Source organism: Schistocerca serialis, chromosome 9, assembly GCF_023864345.2.
Source record: "Schistocerca serialis cubense isolate TAMUIC-IGC-003099 chromosome 9, iqSchSeri2.2, whole genome shotgun sequence".
NCBI lineage: Eukaryota > Metazoa > Arthropoda > Insecta > Orthoptera > Acrididae > Schistocerca > Schistocerca serialis.
In genome coordinates, this window is record NC_064646.1 from 95,735,254 (window position 1) to 95,759,672 (window position 24,419).

Below are 24,419 nucleotides of genomic sequence, written 5' to 3' on the forward strand. Positions count from 1 at the left end.
GAGCAGCCCTTAGTGGCTCGCCATCACAATTTTTTATCTTAAATATCTTTGTGACTAATGCCCTTTTGGCATATTTATTATTTTACAAATGACATATAACTACTGCCAGTCTTTCACGATGATTCTGTACTTATACTTGTATCATAATTCTGTGACCATGTTATAGACCATTCATTGATTTAAATTCTGAGGAAGACACTCTTAGCAGTGTTGAAATCCGGTTAATTCGTTAAAAATAGTGACTGAGGGCGGTTTTATTTCAATTGTACTTATTAATGAGATGTTTCTATATTTGCCTTTGATTCTGATGTTGCATATTCTTTCATTCACATTTTCTAGTGTCATCACATTGGCCATTATTTTATTCTGAACCGCAAAGCCTGTCCCAAATATGCGGTGACTATCTTTCTTTCCGCTGTATATGATCGTATTGGAAATAATAATAATAATATGAATAAATAACACTGCAGCCAAGACTACTCTTTTCTTCGTATGACAAAAACCGGTTGCTGTACCAACCCCGTTATGAACTGGAAAAGGGATTAAATGGAAAATGAAGTTACGGATCAGTGAGATGTTTGTCTGTGCTGGTGGGGAGGGTGCAGCGGACAACGACCTGCACGCTGCAGAGGGTTCTTAGGACGGAAAACGTCACAGGTGCGGTAGTCGACCGCGGTGCGCTTCCTCTGGCGGCCAGGGGGCGGAAGCGGTCGCACTGCGCTTCTCCACATAACGGCAGATCCGCCGCGCACGATACCCAGTGTCCTGAGCGAAGCGACGCCATGAAGACAGTGGTTCTGCTGTGCGCCGCCGCGGCGCTGCTGTCGCTACCGGCGCAAGTGAACTCTGGTAAGGCGACAACGCCGCTACCGCACTCGCGGTTTCCCTGAGTCTGAGACTCAGGTGCCAACTTGTGAAATTCCTATTCCCAAAACTTGGCTCTGAGTTGTCGAAATGCCTTCTGCTGCCAGTGTTCCACGGGTATTTAAATGTTATTTTAATAATTTTAGTTATTTATTGGAATCAATCTGAAATTATCATCACATCGTAAATAGCCCAGTTTAAAAACTTTTACATATCCTTCGTTTTCCAGTAGCAGTTGCAGAATTTTTACGGCATAACAAGTTACGATCTCCCTGGGTATCTAGTCTTACTGTAAAAGTTCTGGAACTGGCACTGAAAAGTGAAAGATACATAAAATTTCAAATATCAATGTTGTTTCTGAATTGTCTCGCGAGAAATATATCGGCTATAGTGACAACTTAGTTTGTTGAAGTACGATGTCTGGCTAAATAGTGCCTTTGGATAAATATCGACGAACGTCCCTCCCGTGATACCGGGTGATCAAAAAGTCAGTATAAATTTGAGAACTGAATAACTCACGGAATAATGTAGACAGAGAGGTACAAGTTGACACACACACTTGGAATGATATGAGGTTTTATTAGAACCAAAGAAATAAAAAGGTTCAAAAAATGTCCGACAGATGGCGCTTCATCTGATCAGAATAGCAGTAATTAGCATAACAAAGTAAGACAAAGCAAAGATCATGTTCTTTACAGAAAATGCTTAATATGTCCACCATCATTCCTCAACAATAGCTGTAGTCGAGGAATAATGTTGTGAACAGCACTGTAAAGCATGTCTGGAGATATGGTGAGGCATTGGCGTCGGATGTTGTCTTTCAGCATCCCTAGAGATGTCGGTCGATCACGATACACTTGCGACTTCAGGTAATCTCAAAGCCAATAATCGCACGGTCTGGGGACATGGGAGGCCAAGCGTGACGAAAGTGGCGGCTGAGCACACGATCATCACCAAACGACGGGCGCAAGAGATCTTTCACGCGTCTAGCAATATGGGTGGTTCTAATAAAACCCCATGTCATTCCAAGCATGTGTGTCACTTTTTACCTCTCTATCTACATTATTCTGTGGTTTATTAAGTTTTCAAATTTATACTGACTTTTTGATCACCCGGTATGTTGATAATATTGGCACATCTTACGAAGATCCAACATCTGAACTAGTCAAAAATAAGAAAATCATTCATATAAGAGCTTACGGCAGTCCTAATTTTGTTTTTCTGGTTCAAGAGTTGGTAGGCTCTATGTCGGAATTCCGTTTTACCACCATGACTGAAGAAAACGTGCCGAGCTACCATTTCAACGAAGCAGTGACGTTATAGAAAGGCAATTTTCTCGAGACTGGATGTTAACCCTTCATCCCTGAATTGTTAGATTACTTAATTTTTAAGTTTTATACTTTTCAAGATAACACATTTAAATTAATAGCAGAATTGCGTTGGACCCCTCCAGTGCGAGTACACGCTTGGTGATACACGGAAAGGAATGCGTTTCAAGTCGAACGCAGGCCATTCTGTTCAAGGGGAGTAGTGACAGATTTTCGACATTCTCGACACCTGATTTCCTTTTAAAACGGAAATTGTGGAAAAGCTGCAGTACTAACGTGATCTTAGATACCTAGCAACACGGCTTTTTTTTAGAGATTTAGGTACATGCCATGCAGGTGTCCGTATTGCAGTGCGATAAGATTAGAATTGTCTTTTGGAGCTGTTGTTCAAACGGTAGCTACTGTTATCTGAAGGCAAGCAACTTTAAACGTAACATCTACAATCGACCATACATTTTCCAACACACAATCAAGACGCAAGATACAGTTTAGCATCGGCCTTATAGAGAAATCATGTGCACCTTCCTGCAAATGGCATTTTTCGCATGAGAAGACTACTCAATAAGGTGGTGTTTTCCTTCGAGAACAGTCAATGAGAATGATCGACAAATTCTACAAATAAAAAATAAAAAAAGTAAGAACTGTTTATTTAGGATTTTTTCATTTACTCTTCTTCTGTCGTTGCGTAGCTGGTCCTTCCTCCAATATTTAATCCATGTCTGAATCAACTGAAAAGATGTGTAAGGGCGATAAAGAAGTTTCCGTTCTAAGGCCGTACAGTTCCAAAGTAGGTATGCTGATTAGGCAAAATTTCCGTTTAGCATTGAGGCAATCATCCCAGCGAGGTAGATTGAGATACCCGTCTGGCAAAACACCGTTACCTGCTACGTAAGAAGAACGTAACTGCCGGTTGCACATCTCCATCCGATAGGAAATGGAGAACCTTGAGCGCCTTTTATAAGGCATTTGCGATGTGGGGACGTTCGCTATGACGAATTTCGGCTCACCTTTCGACATCGGTGGTTTCGACAGACATGCTAGGCCATACTCTTTGTTCAGTCACCGATGGGTGTGTACCGACGTTTGTCCTTCGGCAGCCAAGGAAAGAATAGCGTCATGTTGGTACTGCTTGGGCGGATTTGGTAACAACGTCGCCATAGTTCACGTTTCCGCATTTACCGCTCGCACGACCGAAAGTCACGGATGCCACACTAATTGCTTGCCTACATGTAGGCGCTGATAAACCCGTATCTGATGCATATACCTGCAGCAACGCCCTCAAACAGTAAATGTTTGATCGCGTCTTATGTTTAGGTTGCATTTACTTTGTAATAAAGTCAGTGCTCTAGAATTTTTTTAAAAGTCTGTATTATCCCTTCGATTCGTGACTGGCTGCCTGTACTGTGATCGCTCAGGAACATTTAGGACGCTCTGAGAACTAAACCACTGAAAAAGTTGTAACGAAATGAATCTGCTACGTCACAACTACGAGATAACCAAAATGCCGGATATTTAGGTGGCCATATGTACATAAAAACCATCGTTCTTCTTAATACAAAACAACTACATTTCACCCGATAACTGCACTGATTCTTTGATGTGTCAAGAAACAGCTCTTAGACCGTCTGTAAAGTAACTTACGTTGGACACAGATTACTGAACTCATTCCAGAACCGCATGTACCACTGTTTTGTAACACTTCTTTTCATATTGAAGCACTGAAGCACATATTATTAACTGAATGTTCTACCTAGAAGCAAAAATTGTGCTTAAGCAAGACAGCTATACTCTTAAAGACAATGTTATCTCTATTTACCTGACAAAAACTAACTGACCCTATAAAAATTTGAGTACAAGTGTCCCGACTTCAGGAAGTCGTTTGACACCGTCCCGCAATCATCATCATCATCAGTTATCTGCTATATTAGCAGGTCCTTTGCCTCTCCATTTTCTGCGATCCATTGCTTCCTTCTTAAGGCTGCTGTATGTTGTACCGTCCATCATGTCATCCAGTATCTGGTATCTCTTCCTTCCTCGCTTCCTTTTCCCTTCTACATAACCTTCTAAAACTGTTTTTATCAGTCCGTCATTCTTTCTTAATATATGCCCAATCCAATTTCTTTTTCTTCTCTTTATTACATCTAGTAACTGTCTTTTCTCTCCCACTCTTCTCAGTACCTCTTCATTTTTTACTCTGTCCATCCAATTTATTCTTTCCATCTTCCGCCATGTCCAGATCTCAAAAGCCTTCCGCCTTTCTCTGTCTTTTTTCCTCATAGTCCATGTTTCAGCGCCATATAGAAGAACACTCCATACAAGACATTTTATGAGTCTCTTTCTGAGTTCTCTGTCCAGACCGCTGCAGAAGATTCTCCTTTTCTTATAAGACGCCTCTTTTGCCATTCCTATCCTTGTTTTAATTTCTGTGGTGCACTTCCAGTCGGTGTCTATCCTGCTTCCAAGGTACTTAAAATTTTGCTCCTGTTCTAGTGTTTCTCCATTCAGCACAATTTTTATTTCCTTATTTCCTCCTATTGCCAATACTTTTGTTTTATTTGTGTTAATTTTCATTCCATATTTTTTTCCGTTAGTTGCAATGGTGTCCACCAAATCCTGTAAGTCTTTTTCCCCTGTGGCTAGAAGGACCATGTCATCAGCAAATCTCAAGCACCCTACTCTTCTTCCTCCAATTTCTACTCCTTTGTCATCTAATGAGCATTGGTCAAGGAAAAAAAAAAAACTGAACTCCATCCGAACAGGCCTTGGAAGGTCCAACGGTTTCGATCTGTCGCCGTGTCATCCTCAGCCCACAGGCGTCACTGGATGCGGATATGGAGGGGCTTGTGGTCAGCACGAGTTTACGAGGCCGGAGCCGCTCCTTCTCAGTCAAGTAGTTCCTCAGTTTGCCTCACAAGGGCTGAGTGCACCCCGCTTGCTATCAGCGCTCGGCATTACCGTTTAGTGAAAAAAATACGAGCTTAGTATCCGACGAGGTTAGCGACTGGTTTCAAGACTTCCTTACAAAGAGAAATCAACGCGTCGGTTTTTAAGGAAAAAAAATCGACAGATGTAAAGGTAATTTCCGGAGTACCACAAGGAAGTGTGATAGGACACTACTCTTGTACACGGTATACAAAAATGATGTAGCACAAAAAGTCGAAAGTTCCTTAAGACTGTTCGCAGATGATACCATTACGAGTACGAGGGTCATCCCAAAAGTAAGGTCTATTTTTTTCATAAGTACATATATCTGTTTATTTCTACAATGGTTTACATCAGTTTACAGCTTGAGCATTTAGCTATTTTCCGACATAATCACCATTTCTGTCGATGGATTTTTGTAGACGCTGTGGAAGGTTTTGTGTGCCCATGTCATACCAGCTCGCTGCCATGCTGATCAGAAAGTTATGAACCTCTTCTTTCACCTCGTCGTCGGAGCTGAATCGCTTTCCGGCCAAATATTCTTTTAAGCTAGGGTACAGGTGATAGTCACTGGGCGACAAGTCAGGACTATAGGGTGGGTGGATGATTATGTTCCACTGAAACTGTTACAGGAGAACAACGGTTTGCCGAGCGAAGTGTGGGCGAGCGTTGTCATGGTGAATATGTGCGCCCTTCATCAACATTCCTCTTTTCCGGTTCTGAATTGCCCGTTTGAGTTTTTTCAGACTCTCACAGTACCTGTCGGCGCTAATTGTGATTCCAGCGGTTCAGCTCCGACGACGAAGTGAAATTAGGGGTTCATAACTTTCTGAACAGCATGGCGGCGAGCTGGTATGACATGGGCCTACAAAAACTGCCATAGCGTCTACAAAAATGCATCGACGGAAATGATGATTATGTCGAAAAATAGCTAAATGTTCAAGCTATAAACTGATGTAAACCATTATAGAAATAAACAGGTCTATGTTCTTATAGAAATATAGGAGACCTTACTTTTGGGATTACCCTCGTAGAACCGCCAGGAGACAGTATCAATTTTCATGACGACCTACAGAAGATTGATCAATGGTGCAGGCTCTGGCAGTTGGCCCTGAACTTAAATAAATGTAACATATTGCGCGTACATAACAAAAAAAATCCACTACTGTACAACTTCATTATTGATGACAAATTGCTGGAACCAGTATCTGCAGTAAAATATCTATCTAGAGCGTCCTTAAGTAGAGTGACCACAGAAAACAAATAGTAGGAAAAGTAGATGCCAGACTGAGACCCACTGGATGAATCTGAAGGACATGTAATTCATTCACGTAGGGACTGGCTTGCAAGCCGCCTGTTTGATTTATCGTTCAGGATTGTTCATCAATCTAGGACCCTTACCAGGTAGGACTGATAGAACAGATAGGTAAGATCCAACGAAGAGCGGTGGGTTTTGTCACGGGATCGTTTAGTCGGCGCGAGACCATTACCGAGATTCTCAACAAACTCCAGTGGCACACATTACAAGTGAGGGGTTTAGTTTCACGGATTACTAATGAAATTCAGGGAGAGAAATTTCGGGGAAGAGTCGGAATACATATTACTTCCTCCCACATACATCTCGCAAAATGGCCACGACAAGAAAATGGAGAAATTATAGCTGCTACGGAGGCTTGCCCTCATTCATTCTTCCCACGCGCCGTTCCCGAGTGGAACAGGGAAGTTACCATCAGTTTGTTGAAACAAAATGGTTCAAATGGCTCTGAGCACTATGGAACTTAGAACTACTTAAACCTAACTAACCTAAGGACATCACACACGTCCATGCCCGAGGCTGAATTCGAACCTGCGACCGTAGCAGTCACGCGGTTCCAGACTGAAGCGCCTAGATCCGCTCGGCCACACCGTCCGGCGTTTGTTGAACCAGAAGTACCCTCGGTCACATACCGTCAAGTGGATTCTACATCTACATCTACATTGATACTCCGCAAGCCACCCAACGGTGTGTGGCGGAGGGCACTTTACGTGCCACTGTCATTACCTCCCTTTCCTGTTCCAGTCGCGTATGGTTCGCGGGAAGAACGAATGTCTGAAAGCCTCCGTGCGCGCTCCAATCTCTCTAATTTTACATTCGTGATCTCCTCGGGAGGTATAAGTAGGGGGAAGCAATATATTCGATACCTCATCCAGAAGCGCACCCTCTCGAAACCTGGCGAGCAAGCTACACCGCGATGCAGAGCGCCTCTCTTGCAGAGTCTGCCACCTGAGTTTATTAAACATCTCCGTAACGCTATCACGGTTACCAAATAACCCTGTGACGAAACGCGCCGCTCTTCTTTGGATCTTCTCTATCTCCTCCGTCAGACCGATCTGGTACGGATCCCACACTGATGAGCAATACTCAAGTATAGGTCGAACGAGTGTTTTGTAAGCCACCTCCTTTGTTGATGGACAACATTTTCTAACCACTCTCCCAATGAATCTCAACCTGGTACCCGCTTTACCAACAATTAATTTTATATGATCATTCCACTTCAAATCGTTCCGCACGCATACTTCCAGATATTTTGCAGAAGTAACTGCTACCAGTGTTTGTTCCGCTATCATATAATCATACAATAAAGGATCCTTCTTTCTATGTATTCGCAATACATTACATTTGTCTATGTTAAGGGTCAGTTGCCACTCCCTGCACCAAGTGCCTATCCACTGCAGATCTTCCTGCATTTCGCTACAATTTTCTAATGCTGCAACTTCTCTGTATACTACAGCATCATCCGCGAAAAGCCGCATGGAACTTCCGACACTATCTACTAAGTCATTTATATATATTGTGAAAAGCAATGGTCCCATAACACTCCCCTGTGGCACGCCAGAGGTTACTTTAACGTCTGTAGACGTCTCTCCATTGATAACAACATGCTGTGTTCTGTTTGCTAAAAACTTTTCATTCCAGCCACACAGCTGGTCTGATATTCCGTATGCTCTTACTTTGTTTATCAGGCGACAGTGCGGAACTGTATCGAACGCCTTCCGGAAGTCAAGAAAAATAGCATCTACCTGGGAGCCTGTATCTAATATTTTCTGGGTCTCATGAACAAATAAGGCGAGTTGGGTCTCACACGATCGTTGTTTCCGGAATCCATGTTGATTCCTACATAGTAGATTCTGGGTTTCCAGAAATGACATGATACGCGAGCAAAAAACATGTTCTAAAATTCTGCAAGAGATCGACGTAAGAGATATAGGTCTATAGTTTTGCGCATCTGTTCGACGACCCTTCTTGAAGACTGGGACTATCTGTGCTCTTTTCCAATCATTTGGAACTCTCCGTTCCTCTAGAGACTTGCGGTACACGGCTGCTAGAAGGGGGGCAAGTTCTTTCGCGTACTCTGTGTAGAATCGAATTGGTATCCCGTCAGGTCCAGTGGACTTTCCTCTCTTGAGTGATTCCAGTTGCTTTTCTATTCCTTGGACACTTATTTCGATGTCAGCCTTTTTTTCGATTGGGCGAGGATTTAGAGAAGGAACTGCAGTGCGGTCTTCCTCTGTGAAACAGCTTTGGAAAAAGGTGTTTAGTATTTCAGCTTTACGCGTGTCATCCTCTGTTTCAATGCCATCATCATCCCGTAGTGTCTGAATATGCTTTTTCGAGCCACTTACTGATTTAACGTAAGACCAGAACTTCCTAGGATTTTCTGTCAAGTCGGTACATAGAATTTTACTTTCGAATTCAATGAACGCTTCACGCATAGCCCTCCTTACGCTAACTTTGACATCGTTTAGCTTCTGTTTGTCTGAGAGGTTTTGGCTGCGTTTAAACTTGGAGTGGAGCTCTCTTTGCTTTCGCAGTAGTTTCCTAACTTTGTTGTTGTACCACGGTGGGTTTTTCCCGTCCCTCACAGTTTTACTCGGCACGTACCTGTCTAAAACGCATTTTACGATTGCCTTGAACTTTTTCCATAAACACTCAACATTGTCAGTGTCGGAACAGAAATTTTCGTTTTGATCTGTTAGGTAGTCTGAAATCTGCCTTCTATTACTCTTGCTAAACAGATAAACCTTCCTCCCTTTTTTTATATTCCTATTAACTTCCATATTCAGGGATGCTGCAACGGCCTTATGATCACTGATTCCCTGTTCTGTACATACAGAGTCGAAAAGTTCGGGTGTGTTTGTTGTCAGTAGGTCCAAGATGTTATCTCCACGAGTCGGTTCTCTGTTTAATTGCTCGAGGTAATTTTCGGATAGTGCACTCAGTATAATGTCACTCGATGTTCTGTCCCTACCACCCGTCCTAAACATCTGAGTGTCCCAGTCTATATCTGGTAAATTGAAATCTCCACCTAAGACTATAACATGCTGAGAAAATTTATGTGAAATGTATTCCAAATTTTCTCTCAGTTGTTCTGCCACTAATGCTGCTGAGTCGGGAGGTCGGTAAAAGGAGCCAATTATTAACCTAGTTCGGTTGTTGAGTGTAACCTCCACCCATAATAATTAACAGGAACTATCCACTTCTACTTCACTACAGGATAAACTACTACTAACAGCGACGAACACTCCACCACCGGTTGCATGCAATCTATCCTTTCTAAACACCGTCTGTACCTTTGTAAAAATTTCGGCAGAATTTATCTCTGGCTTAAGCCAGCTTTCTGTACCTATAACGATTTCAGCTTCGGTGCTTTCTATCAGCGCTTGAAGTTCCGGTACTTTACCAACGCAGTTTCGACAGTTGACAATTACAATACCGATTGCTGCTTGGTCCCCGCATGTCCTGACTTTGCCCCGCACCCGTTGAGGCTGTTGCCCTTTCTGTACTTGCCCAAGGCCATCTAACCTAAAAAACCGCCCAGCCCACGCCACACTACCCCTGCTACCCGTGTAGCCGCTTGTTGCGTGTAGTGGACTCCTGATCTATCCAGCGGAACCCGAAACCCCACCACCCTATGGCGCAAGTCGAGGAATCTGCAGCCCACACGGTCGCAGAACCGTCTCAGCCTCTGATTCAGACCCTCAACTCGGCTCTGTACCAAAGGTCCGCAGTCAGTCCTGTCGACGATGCTGCAGATGGTGAGCTCTGCTTTCATCCCGCTAGCGAGACTGGCAGTCTTCACCAAATCAGATAGCCGCCGGAAGCCAGAGAGGATTTCCTCCGATCCATAGCGACACACATCATTGGTGCCGACATGAGCGACCACCTGCAGATGGGTGCACCCTGTACCCTTCATGGCGTCCGGAAGGACCCTTTCCACATCTGGAATGACTCCCCCCGGTATGCACACGGAGTGCACATTGGTTTTCTTCCCCTCTCTTGCTGCCATTTCCCTAAGGGGCCCCATTACGCCCCTGACGTTGGAGCTCCCAACTACCAGTAAGCCCACCATCTGCAACTGCCCGGATCTTGCAGACTGAGGGGCAACCTCTGGAACAGGACAAGCAGCCGTGTCAGGCCGAAGATCAGTATCAGCCTGAGACAGAGCCTGAAACCGGTTCGTCAGACAAACTGGAGAGGCTTTCCGTTCAGCCCTCCGGAATGTCTTTCGCCCCCTGCCACACCTTGAAACGACCTCCCACTCTACCACAGGTGAGGGATCAGCCTCAATGCGGGCAGTATCCCGGGCAACCACAGTCGTAGTCCGATCAGGGGATGCGTGGGACGAGCTGGCCGTCCCCGACAAACCCCCATCCGGACCCCCACAGTGATGCCCATTGGCAACACCCTCAAGCTGTGTGACCGAAGCCAACACTGCCTGAAGCTGGGAGCGAAGGGATGCCAACTCAGCCTGCATCCGAACACAGCAGTTGCAGTCCCTATCCATGCTAAAAACTGTTTTGCAAAGAACGTCTGAACTAATCTACAGAGAGCGCAAACAAATCGACAAAATTTAAACGGTTATTAAAATACAAGATTGCCTAGTAAATGCAGTAATGCTGCTACTTGCGCACTGCTGACACTGCCCGGTGGCGGAAGGAGACTAAGCGAAATTACACTATTCAGGTACTAAAACGCGATGCTACACTCTCAAATACTATAATACGCCCGAAATTTATGAGTTAAACAATGCAAGTACCAAAAACACGCAAAGAAATTAAGAATTAAACTATGTAACAAACGAGTGAGCTAGGAGTATACGACTTGCTGCTCAGCTGCTTATCCAACGGCGGCAGGGAGCACACTGACTGTGGCCAACCGACACTGGCCGTTCAAAACAAAAACAGTAGACAAACGACTACGCGAATTTACACTATTCAGGTACTAAAACGCGATGCTACAACTCTCAAATATTATAATACGCCCGAAATTTATGAACTAAACAATGCAAGTACCAAAAACACGCAAAGAAATTAAGAATTAAACTATGTAACAAACGAGTGAGCTAGGAGTATACGACTTGCTGCTCAGCTGCTTATCCAACGGCGGCAGGGAGCACACTGCATTATTCATGTAGATGTAGATATTTACCGTCACGTCACAACGCACACCAAGTCTAAGGACCACAGTATAGGCCTATAACAAAGACGAATAACTCTGTAGTGTCCGACTATATGACTAGTGGCGAACATCATTAGCGCGCCTCAACGTACTGGGAAAAAATTGATAAGCTCTGGGAAACACGAAGCTAATGCCGTGAAAAACGGTGAGGAAGAGAGCACAAGGTGTTCAGGTAAGCTATATGCACGTCACAGCTTGTATCCTTACGGCTACCAAACTGCGGGCCCGTTGATTACTGCGCTTCACTCGCTGTTGTAACTACTGCCAGACGTTTTCCGTGGAATTAAGGTCGGGTGATTTACCGGACCAGCTGACGTGTGATAGGGCGGCAGAGTGGTTTTCAAATCGGGAACGTTGGCGTGAAGTCCTGTTCACACCGTTGTTGCCATCTTGGAACATGGGAATGTAGCTGATATAGAAAATGTCGAAATAAACATCGCGATTCATGTTTATGTTATCCTGAATGGGTGATCCGAGTCGATGCAAAAACTAGCACCAAATAATTAAACAGGGAACCGACTCGTGGAGATAACATCTTGGACCTACTGATAACTAACAAATCAAAACGAAAATTTCTGTTCCGACACTGACAATGTTGAGTGTTTATGGAAAAAGTTCAAGGCAATCGTAAAATGCGTTTTAGACAGGTACGTGCCGAGTAAAACTGTGAGGGACGGGAAAAACCCACCGTGGTACAACAACAAAGTTAGGAAACTACTGAGAAAGCAAAGAGAGCTTCACTTCAAATTTAAACGCAACCAAAACCTCTCAGACAGACAGAAGCTAAACGATGTCAAAGTTAGCGTAAGAAGTGCTATGCGTGAAGCGTTCAGTGAATTCGAAAGTAAAATTCTATGTACCGACTTGACAGAAAATCCTAGGAAGTTCTGGTCTTACGTTAAATCAGTAAGTGGATCGAAACAGAATAGCCAGACACTCTGGGGTGATAATGGCATTGAAACAGAGGATGACACGTGTAAAGCTGAATTACTAAACACCTTTTCCAAAGCTGTTTCACAGAGGAAGACCGCACTGCAGTTCGTTCTCTAAAACCTCGCACGAACGAAAAAATGGCTGACATCGAAATAAGTGTCCAAGGAATAGAAAAGCAACTGTACCTGACGGGATAGCAATTCGATTCTACACAGAGTACACGAAGGAACTTGCCCCCCTTCTAACAGCCGTGTACTGCAACTCTCTAGAGGAACGGAGGGTTCCAAATGATTGGAAAAGATCACAGGTAGTTCCAGTTTTCAAGAAGGGTCATCGAGCAGATGCGCAAAACTATAGGCCTATATCTCTGACATCGATCTGTTGTTGAGTTTTAGAACATGTTTTTTTGCTCGCGTATCATGTTGTTTCTGGAAACCCAGAATCTACTCTGTAGGAATCGACATGGATTCCGGAAACAGCGATTGTGTGAGACCCAACTCGCTCTATCTGTTCATGGGACCCAGAAAATATTAGATACGGGCTCCCAGGTATATGCCATTTTTCTTTACTTCCGGAAGGCGTGCGATACGGTTTCGCATTGTCGCCTGATATACAAAGTAAGAGCCTGCGGAATATCAGACCAGCTGTGTGACTGGATTGAAGAGTTTTTAGCATACAGAACACAGCATGTTGTTCTCAATGGAGAGACATCTACAGACGTTAAAGTAACCTCTGGCGTGCCACAGGGGAGTGTTGTGGGACCATTGCTTTGCACAATATATATAAATGTCCTAGTAGATAGTGTCGGAAGTTCCAAGCGGCTTTTCGCGGATGATTCTGTAGCATACTGAGAAGTTGCAGCATTAGAAAATTGCAGCAAAATACCGGAAGATCTGCAGCGGATAGGCACTTGGTGCAGGGAGTGGCAACTGACCCTTAACATAGACATATGTAATGTATTTCGAATACATATAAAGAAGGATCCTTTATTGTATGATTATATGACAGCGAAACAGACACTGGTAGCAGTTACTTCTGTAAAATAACTGGGAGTATGCGTACGGAACTATTTGAAGTGGAATGATCATATAAAATTAATTGTTGGTAAGGCGGGTGCTAGGTTGAGATTCATTGGGAGAGTCCATAGAAAATGTAGTCCATCAACAAAGGACGTGGCTTCTAAAACAATCGTTCGACCTATACTTGAGTATTGTTCATCAGTGCGGGATCCGTACCAGGTCGGGTTGACAGAGGAGATACAGATCCAAAGAAGAGCGGCGCGTTTCGTCACAGGGTTATTTGGTAAGCGTGACAGCGTTACGGAGATGTTTAGCAAACTCAAGTGGCAGACTCTGCAAGAGAGGCGCTCTGCATCGCGGTGTAGCTTGCTGTCCATGTTTCGAGAGGGTGCATTTCTGGATGAGGTACCGAATATATTGCTACCCCCTACTTATACCTCCCGAGGAGATCACGAATGTAAAATTATAGAGATTCGAGTGCGCACGGAGGCTTTCCGGCAGTTGTTCTTCCCGCGAACCATACGCGACTGGAACAGGAAAGGGAGGTAATGACAGTGGCACGTAAAGTGCCCTCCGCCACACACACCGTTGGGTGGCTTGCGGAGTATAAATGTAGATGTAGATCACGGAACTACCTCCGGTCTGAAATAAACATGCAACTTAATGCGTGAGAAACACCTCGTTGGAAAGTCTTTGCACTAGACTCTTTGCATCGCTTTGAAAATAGAGAAAATGGCAACTCGACGAACAACTTTACACGCTTCTACTCAGCTATCGTCCAGCATCTGTGCTGTTTGGCCTATTCTCCAGCTGTATGAACCACTGCGAGCAGCAACCGTTTTGCTAGCTATCCGATACCAGAGCGCCACTACCTGCAGTTCCCTTAGCAACGTTCGTTCAGAATCTGGCAGAGACGGACCAGCATTCTCTGCCACTAGCATCTGCACATCAACAAATCGGGTAATGTCTTTCAGTCTGTGGTCCTGGGCACGTCAAAATACGGCAGTTCCTTTCTGTGTTACATCGTCGTCGACCCATATTACAGATTCCACGCAAGCGAGTGGACATACTGCTGAATAACTTCCATGACTTACGGCAGCTGTGCAGTGTCACGTGACCCCAATATGACCAGTTCTGCACCGCATATAGTGCTCCAAAGTGACCAGTGTGCACTTTTTAGAGAGTGACGACATTTTATTCGGGGCACTTATTTTCGAGTAACACCAAGAAGCGATATGAAATGAGACTAACATATGAAATATCTGATGAGTAACGTGAATGGAATATTTAGATTTAAATGATAATTAGTTGAAACCCTCAGCTGCCGACAGGTGTTGTTGATACACCTCGATGGGGCAGCTGAAAATGTGTGCCCCGACCGGAACTCGAACCCGGGATCTCCTGCTTACATGACACACGCTCTGTCCATCGGAGCCACCGAGGACACAAATGAATAACGCGACTGCAGGGACTTATCCCTTGCACGCTTCCCGTGAGACCCACATTCCCAACTGTCCACTATCTACATACGTAATGTACCTAATAGATATTTGCCCATCCGTTCATTACTCGCGCACACTAAGGTCACGATTCCCGTAAGAGTTCGGGCAACTTGTGCGCATTCGCACAGACGAAGGTCAATGGCTGGGAAGCCTTTAACTATATATATGAAGATAGTAACTGTTCTCTAAAGAACAAGGTAAGAAGGTATATAAACAACACCTGTCGGCAGCTGAGGGTTTCAAGTAATTATTATTTATTGTAGAGAAGCTGCACAGTCATCAATGGTATCTGTTCTTTCGAGAACAGTTACTGTCTTCATATATTTATATTTGTTGCAAGGGTTTTGAGGAAGTACGTCTCGTAAACCAGATTAAAGGCAAGGTGCTAATGCGAACAATCTGTAGGACTGTGTCTGTGCTTTGAGCCTTTACCAAGAACGCATGACGACAGACAGTGGAGGGAATTAAACAAGTGGTGCTAAGACAGTAATAGTTTACAATAGCTTAATCGAAAGCGTAACAGAGGAGGTTGGCGAACTTAGGAAAGCCAGGAAAGAAACCGACATAGTTCCCTAGAAACCATACTGCCAAAATTTTGAGATCCGGTACTCGTGCAAGACTCACAAACAACCTCTTGAGTGCGAGGTTGCAAGTTCAACCTTCAGTAAAACTCATCTGGCCGGCCGGTGTGGCCGTGCGGTTAAAGGCGCTTCAGTCTGGAACCGCGTGACCACTACGGTCGCAGGTTCGAATCCTGCCTCGGGCATGGATGTGTGTTATGTCCTTAGGTTAGTTAGGTTTAAGTAGTTCTAAGTTCTAGGGGACTGATGACCACAGAAGTTAAGTCCCATAGTGCTCAGAGCCATTAAAAAACTCATCTGAAAGTATCGTGTTAACAATTATGACATCAAAATATTAGCAGGTAATGACTCACCATGTGCAGAAAATGAGTGTCCAGGAGGTGCAGAGATCAATTTTCTATGGAATGTATGTATTACACTTCACAAAACGGATATAACCGACATTCAAGAAACGTTCAAAATAAATTGTCAGCTTGTACTATGAACACCGAATGAAAAATTGCGCCGGCCGGTGTGGCCGAGCGGTTCTAGGCGCTTCAGTCGGGAGCCGCGCGACCACTGCGGTCGCAGGTTCGAATCCTGCCTCGGGCCTGGATGAGTGTGATGTTCTTAGGTTAGTCAGGTTTAAGCAGTTCTAAGTTCTGGGGGACTGATGATCTCAGAGGTTAAGTCCCATAATACTCAGAGCCATTTGAACCATTTTTGAAAAATTGCACGCCAAAGTGATCACAAAGATCGAAAGAATCAAGATCGAAGGCGATCTCCTTGGTTCATCTAGGTATTCACTCTTAAAGAACACACATAGAATCATGTTGGTGTGCCGTGCTGATGAGAACTGATGGAATGTGATGGCACTCTTTCGTGGAGCTTTAAGGCGTAGCTGCAGATAGTGCAACGATATGTTTTACGGGTACGGAAAAAGAACAAACATTCAGAGACTGCATTCGTCGAGTGGTTCGTAAACTGCAATGTTTTCTCTAAAGGAGTACGACTTTTATAAGCAGACCAGGAATCAAGCAAAAGTAAGTTATTTTGACCAGCTGTTGGCTTGAAGCAGTGCTCGTACCGCAGCTGTAGTTCTCTTATGCGTATTTTCCCAGTCTTGCCTGCTGTGACGTAAATATTCTCTACTGCCCTTGCAAGATCATGCACACGAGAAAGAGTCGTAGGGAGCGCAACAGCCGGCCGCTGTGGCCGAGCGGTTCTAGGCGCTTCAGCGTGGAACGGCGCTGATGCTACGGTCGCAGGTTCGAATCCTGCCACGGGCATGGATGTGTGTGATGTCGATAGGTTAGTTGGGTTTAAGTAGTTCTAAGTCTTGGGGACTGATGACCTCAGATGTTAAGTTCCATAGTGCTTAGAGCCATTTGAACTATTTTTGGAGCGCAACACCTCCAACTTTTCACAGCACTATGAATAACTTTCCAACCATTTCACCACCTATATTAACAATTGGGATAATTATATATGAATGTGTTAAGGCATCGATGTTAGCTGATCTGATCCAACTCTCTTGGTGCCTCTAATTTCCAGGGTTCCTTTCACATGCGTTTCCTCTCCAAATTCTGATTGTTACGTGTTAAAACCAAATTCCTTACTGAACGATCGGATAAGTTCGTTTATCTCGTTACGAATTTTCTGGTCGATTCCGCTGTTTGTTGCGCATCGTAAAGTTGACATTTCGTTTGTAATTTCGTTACCTTGTGCTTCCAATTGTGTTGCGCTGTTTGAAGCTAAGCAAACATCCACTGCTTCCCTTGAAATCAATGTAATCTGTACCGCGAAAAATGTGATTTGCTATCGTAGTAGGCCATTATCATGCAAATCCTGTAAATTGTATCGAGCATCCTTCAAACGCACAAACACCAGTTTCTGTAACAAGTGCGCCTTCTCCTCCATTGAATATCCGTAGTTTTTCTTATACACTACATGGTATATTGCTGCGGACTTATTCGCAGTCTTTTCATAGTTACTTTTTTACTATGCTGTGGAAGATCATCCACATACGTAATGACGTTTAGCGTCCGCTCCATGGGCAACGATTGTCCTTTACTACGTTTCACTGGAGACTGGATTTGTGGCAACCTGTCCGACAGGGGTCATGAACTACGTGGTTCGACGCCGGCTTCAGTATCACTTTCACGTGTAACGGACGCATCGTCATCATTGTATTCCTCAAGTACATTGCCCACACACTCGAACCAATACGACATCCAACATTCCACTGACTCATCTTGCAGAAACGCTAATATTTCATCTGCTACTTATTTCTCTGCGAAATTCCCTGGGTTCGTCTCTAACGAATGTCAAATTTGGCACCTGTTGTTGTAGATATAATGCACAGTTTGCTTTGTTGATCGTTGAAAGTGCTCTGTTTTGTATCAACACTGCTAGCACTGCAGCAATGTTGTGAGCCGCTCGTCGACTAAGCAGTTCAATTACGCTCCGCAGCCTCATGCTGTGCTCACCATAGCCGGCCTGAGTGGCCGAGCGGTTCTAGGCGCTGCAGTCCGGAACCGCGCGACCGCTACGGTCGCAGATTCGAATCCTGCCTCGGGCATGGATGTGTGTGATGTCCTTAGGTTAGTTAGTTTTGAGTAGTTTTAAGTTCTAGGGGACTGATGACCACGGCAGTTAAGTCCCATAGTGCTCAGAGCCATTGTTTTGTGCTCACCATAGGATACATCCAGGCCCACCCCTGTTCCCATTAGCAGCCAAAATGCTGCCGCAATAGTATGTCTCGCTGAGTACCATGAGAATAAAATGCAGCGTGTATGGATGCGTACAACGATACATAAACAATCATTTTACCTTCCCTCAGTATACGGACGGAACAGGGCAGAAAACGACTTATTTTAGTACGATATACTCTGCACCACGCACTGTAGAGTGGAGAGGGAAGCACTCATACTGACGTAGATTTTACAGACTAAAGTACATAAAAACGTATCAGAAACATCAGGATAATAACGAAGACTGTAACAGAATTTGCAAACAGTAGACTGAAACAATAAATATCTCAAGATAATAATGATTTAGAAAATAATCAGAGTCAAGACAAGAGACAAAGTAAGTAAAAGACGGATCAAATTCCGATAAAAGTAAACTGAAATACGAGGGTAAGTCAAATGAAAATCTTAAATTTGTAATAACAAATCGAAATTTCGCGCCGTTATCCTGTAAGTTGGTAAGCGTGCTGCAAACAGCCCGCAGAATGGCCTGTAGGTGGCAGCATAGTGCAGATGCACTCATACCATCGCAGTATCAGTATAAAGATGGCCGCCGCACTTGCGACTTGCACCAGGCAAGAAAAGCCTTCTGTTATTAGGTTTTTGCGTAGTGGAGGTGTGAAACCTATTGAAATTCATCGACGAATGAAGGTTCAATACGGTGATGCACGTTTGTCACAGCAGCAAGTCTATGAATGGAGTAGGAAGTTCGCAAATAGTGTGACTTCAGTGGAAGATGCTCCTCGTCCAGGTCAGGCTCAACGAGTTTGCACAGAACATTGCAGCAGTTGAAGCCATAATGAAGGAAAACCGCCGAGTGACACTGAATGACATTGCAGCATGTTTACAGATTAGTCATGGGTCAGCACACCATACTGTGCACGATGTGCTCCAGTTTCACAAAGTGTCTGTAAGATGGGTGCCACGGCAGCTGACTCCTGAAATGAGAGAATGACGTGTTGATGCTTGTGAAGAACTTCTTCGGCGCTTTGAACGAGAAGGTGATGGCTTCCTTGCAAGAATTGTTACTGGGCTCAAAACCTGGGGTCACTTCCACCAACCGGAAAAGAAGAGAGCGAGCAAGGAATGGCGCCATTCCTCATCACCAAAAACAAAGAAGTTTCGAACAGAACCATCAGCAGGGAAGGTTATGCTAACTTTCTTTTGGGACAAAAAAGGCGTCATTTTGGAGCATTACATGCCTAGAGGGACCACTGTCACCAGTGCATCATACACAGATCTCCTAAAAAATCATCTGCGGCCTGCAATCAAATCAAAGCGGCGTGGATTTCTGTCAGCAGGTGTCCTTTTGCAGCATGACAATTCAAGGCCCCACACAAAGTACAACAGTTGCAACAATCACATACCTGCATTTTCAGTGTCTTCCTCATCCACCATACTCACCAGACCTTGCCTCAAGTGATTTCCATATATTTGGACCACTCAAAGACGCAATGGGAGGAATGACGTTCCGTTGTGATGAAGAGGTACGCCACACGGTGCATGAGTGGTTGCGCGGACTACCAAAAGAATTTTTTCCTAAAGGAATTTATGCACTTTGTAAGCGCTGGAGGACTTGCATTAAGCGTGGGGGAGATTGTATTGAAAAGTGATACAGCTTTGTACCACTTCTGCACAATAAATAATATTTTAAAAAATATTTAACATTTTCATTTGACTCACCCTCGTACTAACTCGGATTATACAGATATGGGAACAGAGTCAGCCGCCAGTTTGTTGAAAGACTTATCTCAAGCTGTGCGCGTAGGCTTCCGCGGACGTTGTCACAGTTAATAAAATTCTTCTGGGTGTGTGACTGCATTGTCAGTGTGTAAAATTCACCGACGTTTCGGCCACTGTTGCAAATGGCTTTTCGCAGTGTTTTTCTACTAACTACAGAATGAGTTATGTACTGGTGGAAGAGGGTGTTACCGCAATCTAATACAATAAAGTTGTGGGATAGACGAAATTTGCGAGACTAAGCTGCGATTCTGAGTATGGGATAGATGGCTATTGTAATAGAAGGTGGACAATTAGCTGTCTTTTGTAAATTGGAAGGGATTTGGTTTCTCTGATATTTTGTGGAAGACTGTTCCCGTTACGGATACGGTGAATGATTTAGGGTATGTGGCAGTGTTATGTGCTGGTACAGAGAGAATTTTACTGTATTGTGAGCGGGTGTTTCTGCTGTGCTGTTCAGATAGTAGTGTAAAACTTGACGATATTAATCCATTGTCTTCACCTAAGAAGCACCTCACTCGGTAACTACACACTGGAACTAAATTGGTGAAATTATCATGACATGCGTAAGTTACTTCTGAGCTTATCTTCATTACCCGTTGTTAGAGCACATAAGAAATTACTGTTAATATTTTTGTGGCGTACAGGAAACATCATCTAGTGGAATGCAAAAGATCAGATTAGTGAGGGAGCAAAACATTGCACTAGACGGAAATGTATACCGTCGCCAGACAGTAAAACGCATAGAGTTGGGCTTAACGATGGTATTACAGTCTCTGTATTGATGACAATTTTATTTTCTATGTCCAATGCCTACTTTGATCGTTATACAGTCTTAACTTTAAGAGTCCCCTGACATGACAGCTCACGCATCTTAGTGGTTGCCACACGCACTGTCAGTGATGTATCGTATTTAGCATCTAATGGTGGGTTTTCTGTTAGTGTCCATGAAGCTAGTGCTCACACCGTGGCTTTGGTTTCCTGTAACTGTTATCTTGTTGAGACTGCCAGGCGACGGTGTAGTTCCATGTATGCTAGCGAGGCTTCCGACACGTACTTTTTACTTCCTCCTTTTCTTCCGACGACAACTTCCCTCTCCGAAACCGCCGTACAGGAAGAGAGGCTTGGAAATGCTTTACCAGCTTCTAAATAATGCAAACTTTCACAATGCAGGACATTTTATTCTTTTTTCCGCACCTAATCATAAAGGGGCAATAGTTGCTACAATATTCACGCATCACAAAATTTGAATGTTACCTGAATTATTTCTCACGATGTTCAGGTTAGGAAAACTATTTTCATATCTTCGTCGTCTTACATACAGGGATTACTCAGCTGCATGTTCCGTCAAAGTTCGCCACTCCCCTCTCCGACCTTTGTCCGTTCTTATTTTCGTATTATAATACAAGATTATCTCGGGAGGTCTTCCATCCTTCAGTCTACTCACATGTTGTTGCCACCTACACTTGTATTCAGTTATTTCCCCATTAACGTACATTCATTTCTTTCTAATTATATATCTTCTAGCACAGTCTTTAACTCCACTCAAGAATCTTGTCCGTGTTAGGCTGTCTTTTCCCTTTTATTTTTCCATCTCTTGCTTCCTCACAACAATCATAGTATCGTTATAGTTATAGGGTTCCTTGAGGTGATCTGTTTAAGATGAATTAATTATTTAATTTTTTGTATATTCCTCGATTTTTAGTTATGCATACTGTTTATTGTTCCACAAATTGCTTGGAAAACACATCCTGACAAAAAATTTAGGTACACAGATGGCCAGGAGGAAACGAAATGTAACTTTCAAAATGGGGAGGGTATGTGGTGTTATTTCAGTGATTACAAAATCGAGTCAAAAATAGCTTACAGCCTGAATCCACTTATCGGTATGACGAAGCACACCCTCTTGCATGGATGCATACACTGATTCGGTTGGGAAGGGTGTCTGGACGCCATTATGTCCTCTCCTGAGACAAGCTCGCCCACAACCCTAACTCTTCCTTGATATCCTGGATACTGCCTTTTTGATGGCGTTGACGTTTGAGCTGATCCTGGGGTCCCGGGTTCGATTCCCGGCCGGGTTGGGGATTTTCTCTGTCTGGGGACTGGGTGTTTGTGTTGTCCTCATCATTTCATCATCATAATTCGTGAAAGTTGCTAGTTTTGTCTGTGTAAAGATTGGGACTTTGTAAGGACGCTGAAGAACGCGCAGTTGAGCTCCCCACGAACCAAACATCCTCCATCCTTATGAGCTGATCCCATACGCGTTCTGTCGGGAACACGGTGGGGATCTTGCAGGTCACGGAATTACCTCAACATCAGACAGTTCATAGAGGAAGGTGCCGTGAGTAGGCGAGCATTGTCCTGTTGAAAAGTGGGATCACGATACTGTCATGTCAGAGGTAACACGTATGCCCATGACGTATCGTTGTGCCGAAAGAGTTCCCTCATTCACTAGCAACCATGACCTCTTCTGGCTTCTGGCTGCTTCACTTCTTGTCAGTCTACATGCAGTTTTTCTCCTACATCGTTATCATATAATACAGGGTGTAAAGGGGAGTAAGTGCAGATACTTCTGTTGGTGACTGAGGACAGTATACTGAGCAACATTACATCAGTATTTACATCATTTGCAGACTGATAATGATAGCTGTTGCAAGCTCTACGTTTTTAGGTTTGGTAATACCTCCTAGTACACTACTGGATATTAAAATTGCTACACCACGAAGATTACGTGCTACAGACGCGAAATTTAACCGCCAGGAAGAAGATGCTGTGATATGCAAATGATTAGCTTTTCAGAGCATTCAGACGAGGTTGGCGCCGGTGACGACACCTACAACGTGCTGACATGAGGAAAGTTTCCAACCGATTTCTCATACACAAACAGCAGTTGACCGGCGTTGCCTGGTGAAACGTTGTAGTGATGCCTCGTGTAAGGAGGAGAAATGCCTACCATCACGTTTACGACTTTGATAAAGGTCGGATTGTAGCCTATCGCGATTGCGGTTTATCGTATCAAGGAATTGCTACTCGAGTTGGTTGAGATCCAATGACTGTTAGCAGAATGTGGAATCGGTGTGTTCAGGAGGGTAATACGGAACGCCGTGCTGCATCCCAACATCCTCGTATCACTATCAGTCGAGATGAAAGGCATCTTATCCTCATGGCTGTAACGGATCGTGCAGCCACGTCTCGATCCCTGAGTCAACAGATGGGGACGTTTGCAAGACAACAACCGTCTGCACGAACAGTTCGACGACGTTTGCAGCTGCATAGACTATCAGCTCGGAGACCATCGCTGCGGTTACCCTTGACGCTGCATCACAGACAGGAGAGCCTGCGATGGTGTACTCGATGACGAACCTGCGTGCACGAATGGCAAAACGTCATTTTTTTCGGATGAATCCAAGTTCTGTTTACGGCATCACGATGGTCGCATCCGTGTTTGGCGACATCGCGGTGAAAGCACATTGGAAGCGTGTATTCGTCATCACCATACTGGCGTATCACCCGGCGTGATGGTACGGGGTGCCATTGGTGACACGTCTCGGTCACCTCTTGTTCGTATTGACGGCACTTTGAACAGTGGACGTTACATTTCAGATGTGTTACTATCCGTGGCTCTACCCTTCATTCGATCCCTGTGAAACCCAACATCACAGCAGGATAATACACGACCTCATGTTGCAGGTCCTGTACAGGCCTTTCTGGATACATAAAATGTTCGACTGCTGCCCTGGCCAGCACATTCTCCAGATCTCTCCCCAACTGAAAACGTCTGGTCAATGGTGCCAAGCAACTGGCTCGTCACAATACGCCAGTCACTACTCTTGATGAACTGTGGTATCGTGTCGAAGTTGCATGGGCAGCTGTACCTGTACACGCCATCCAAGCTCTGTTTGACTCATTGCCCAGACGTACCAAGGCCACTATTACAGCCAGAGCTGGTTGTTCTGGGTACCGATTTCTCAGGATCTATGCATCCAAATTGTGTGAAAATGTAATCATATGTCAGTTCTAGTATAATATATTTGTCCAATGAATACCCGATTATCTTCTGCATTTCTTTTTGGTGTAGCAATTTTAATGGCCAGTAGTGTACATGTGGCAAGAGCCATCCATTAACGCCAATTTTCCCCTTGGCAGCAGGTCAGGTGTTGCAGCGTCGATGCGGGTAGTCTATACTGACTGGCGTAGTCCACTTAGTGGTGCAGTAACAACCGTGCAGAAAACATCAGCTCTTAAAGTTTGTGATGTGTTTTTGAAAAGAATGTTTGAGGGAGACATGAAACAATCATC

At 44.2% G+C, this 24,419-nt stretch overlaps 1 protein-coding gene across 9 annotated transcripts in view; it reads left to right on the forward strand.

Moving 5' to 3' along the window:
* Positions 1 to 770: 770 nt before the first annotated feature.
* LOC126418632 (dentin sialophosphoprotein-like) overlaps positions 771 to 24,419 on the forward strand; it is a 101,279-nt gene continuing 77,630 nt past the window's right edge. For all 9 annotated transcript variants that reach the window (XM_050085479.1, XM_050085480.1, XM_050085483.1 and 6 more), the window contains exon 1: positions 771 to 849. In XM_050085479.1, the coding sequence (XP_049941436.1) occupies positions 783 to 849 (67 nt within the window). In that variant the 5' untranslated portion in view covers positions 771 to 782. The remainder of the gene's footprint in view (positions 850 to 24,419) is intronic.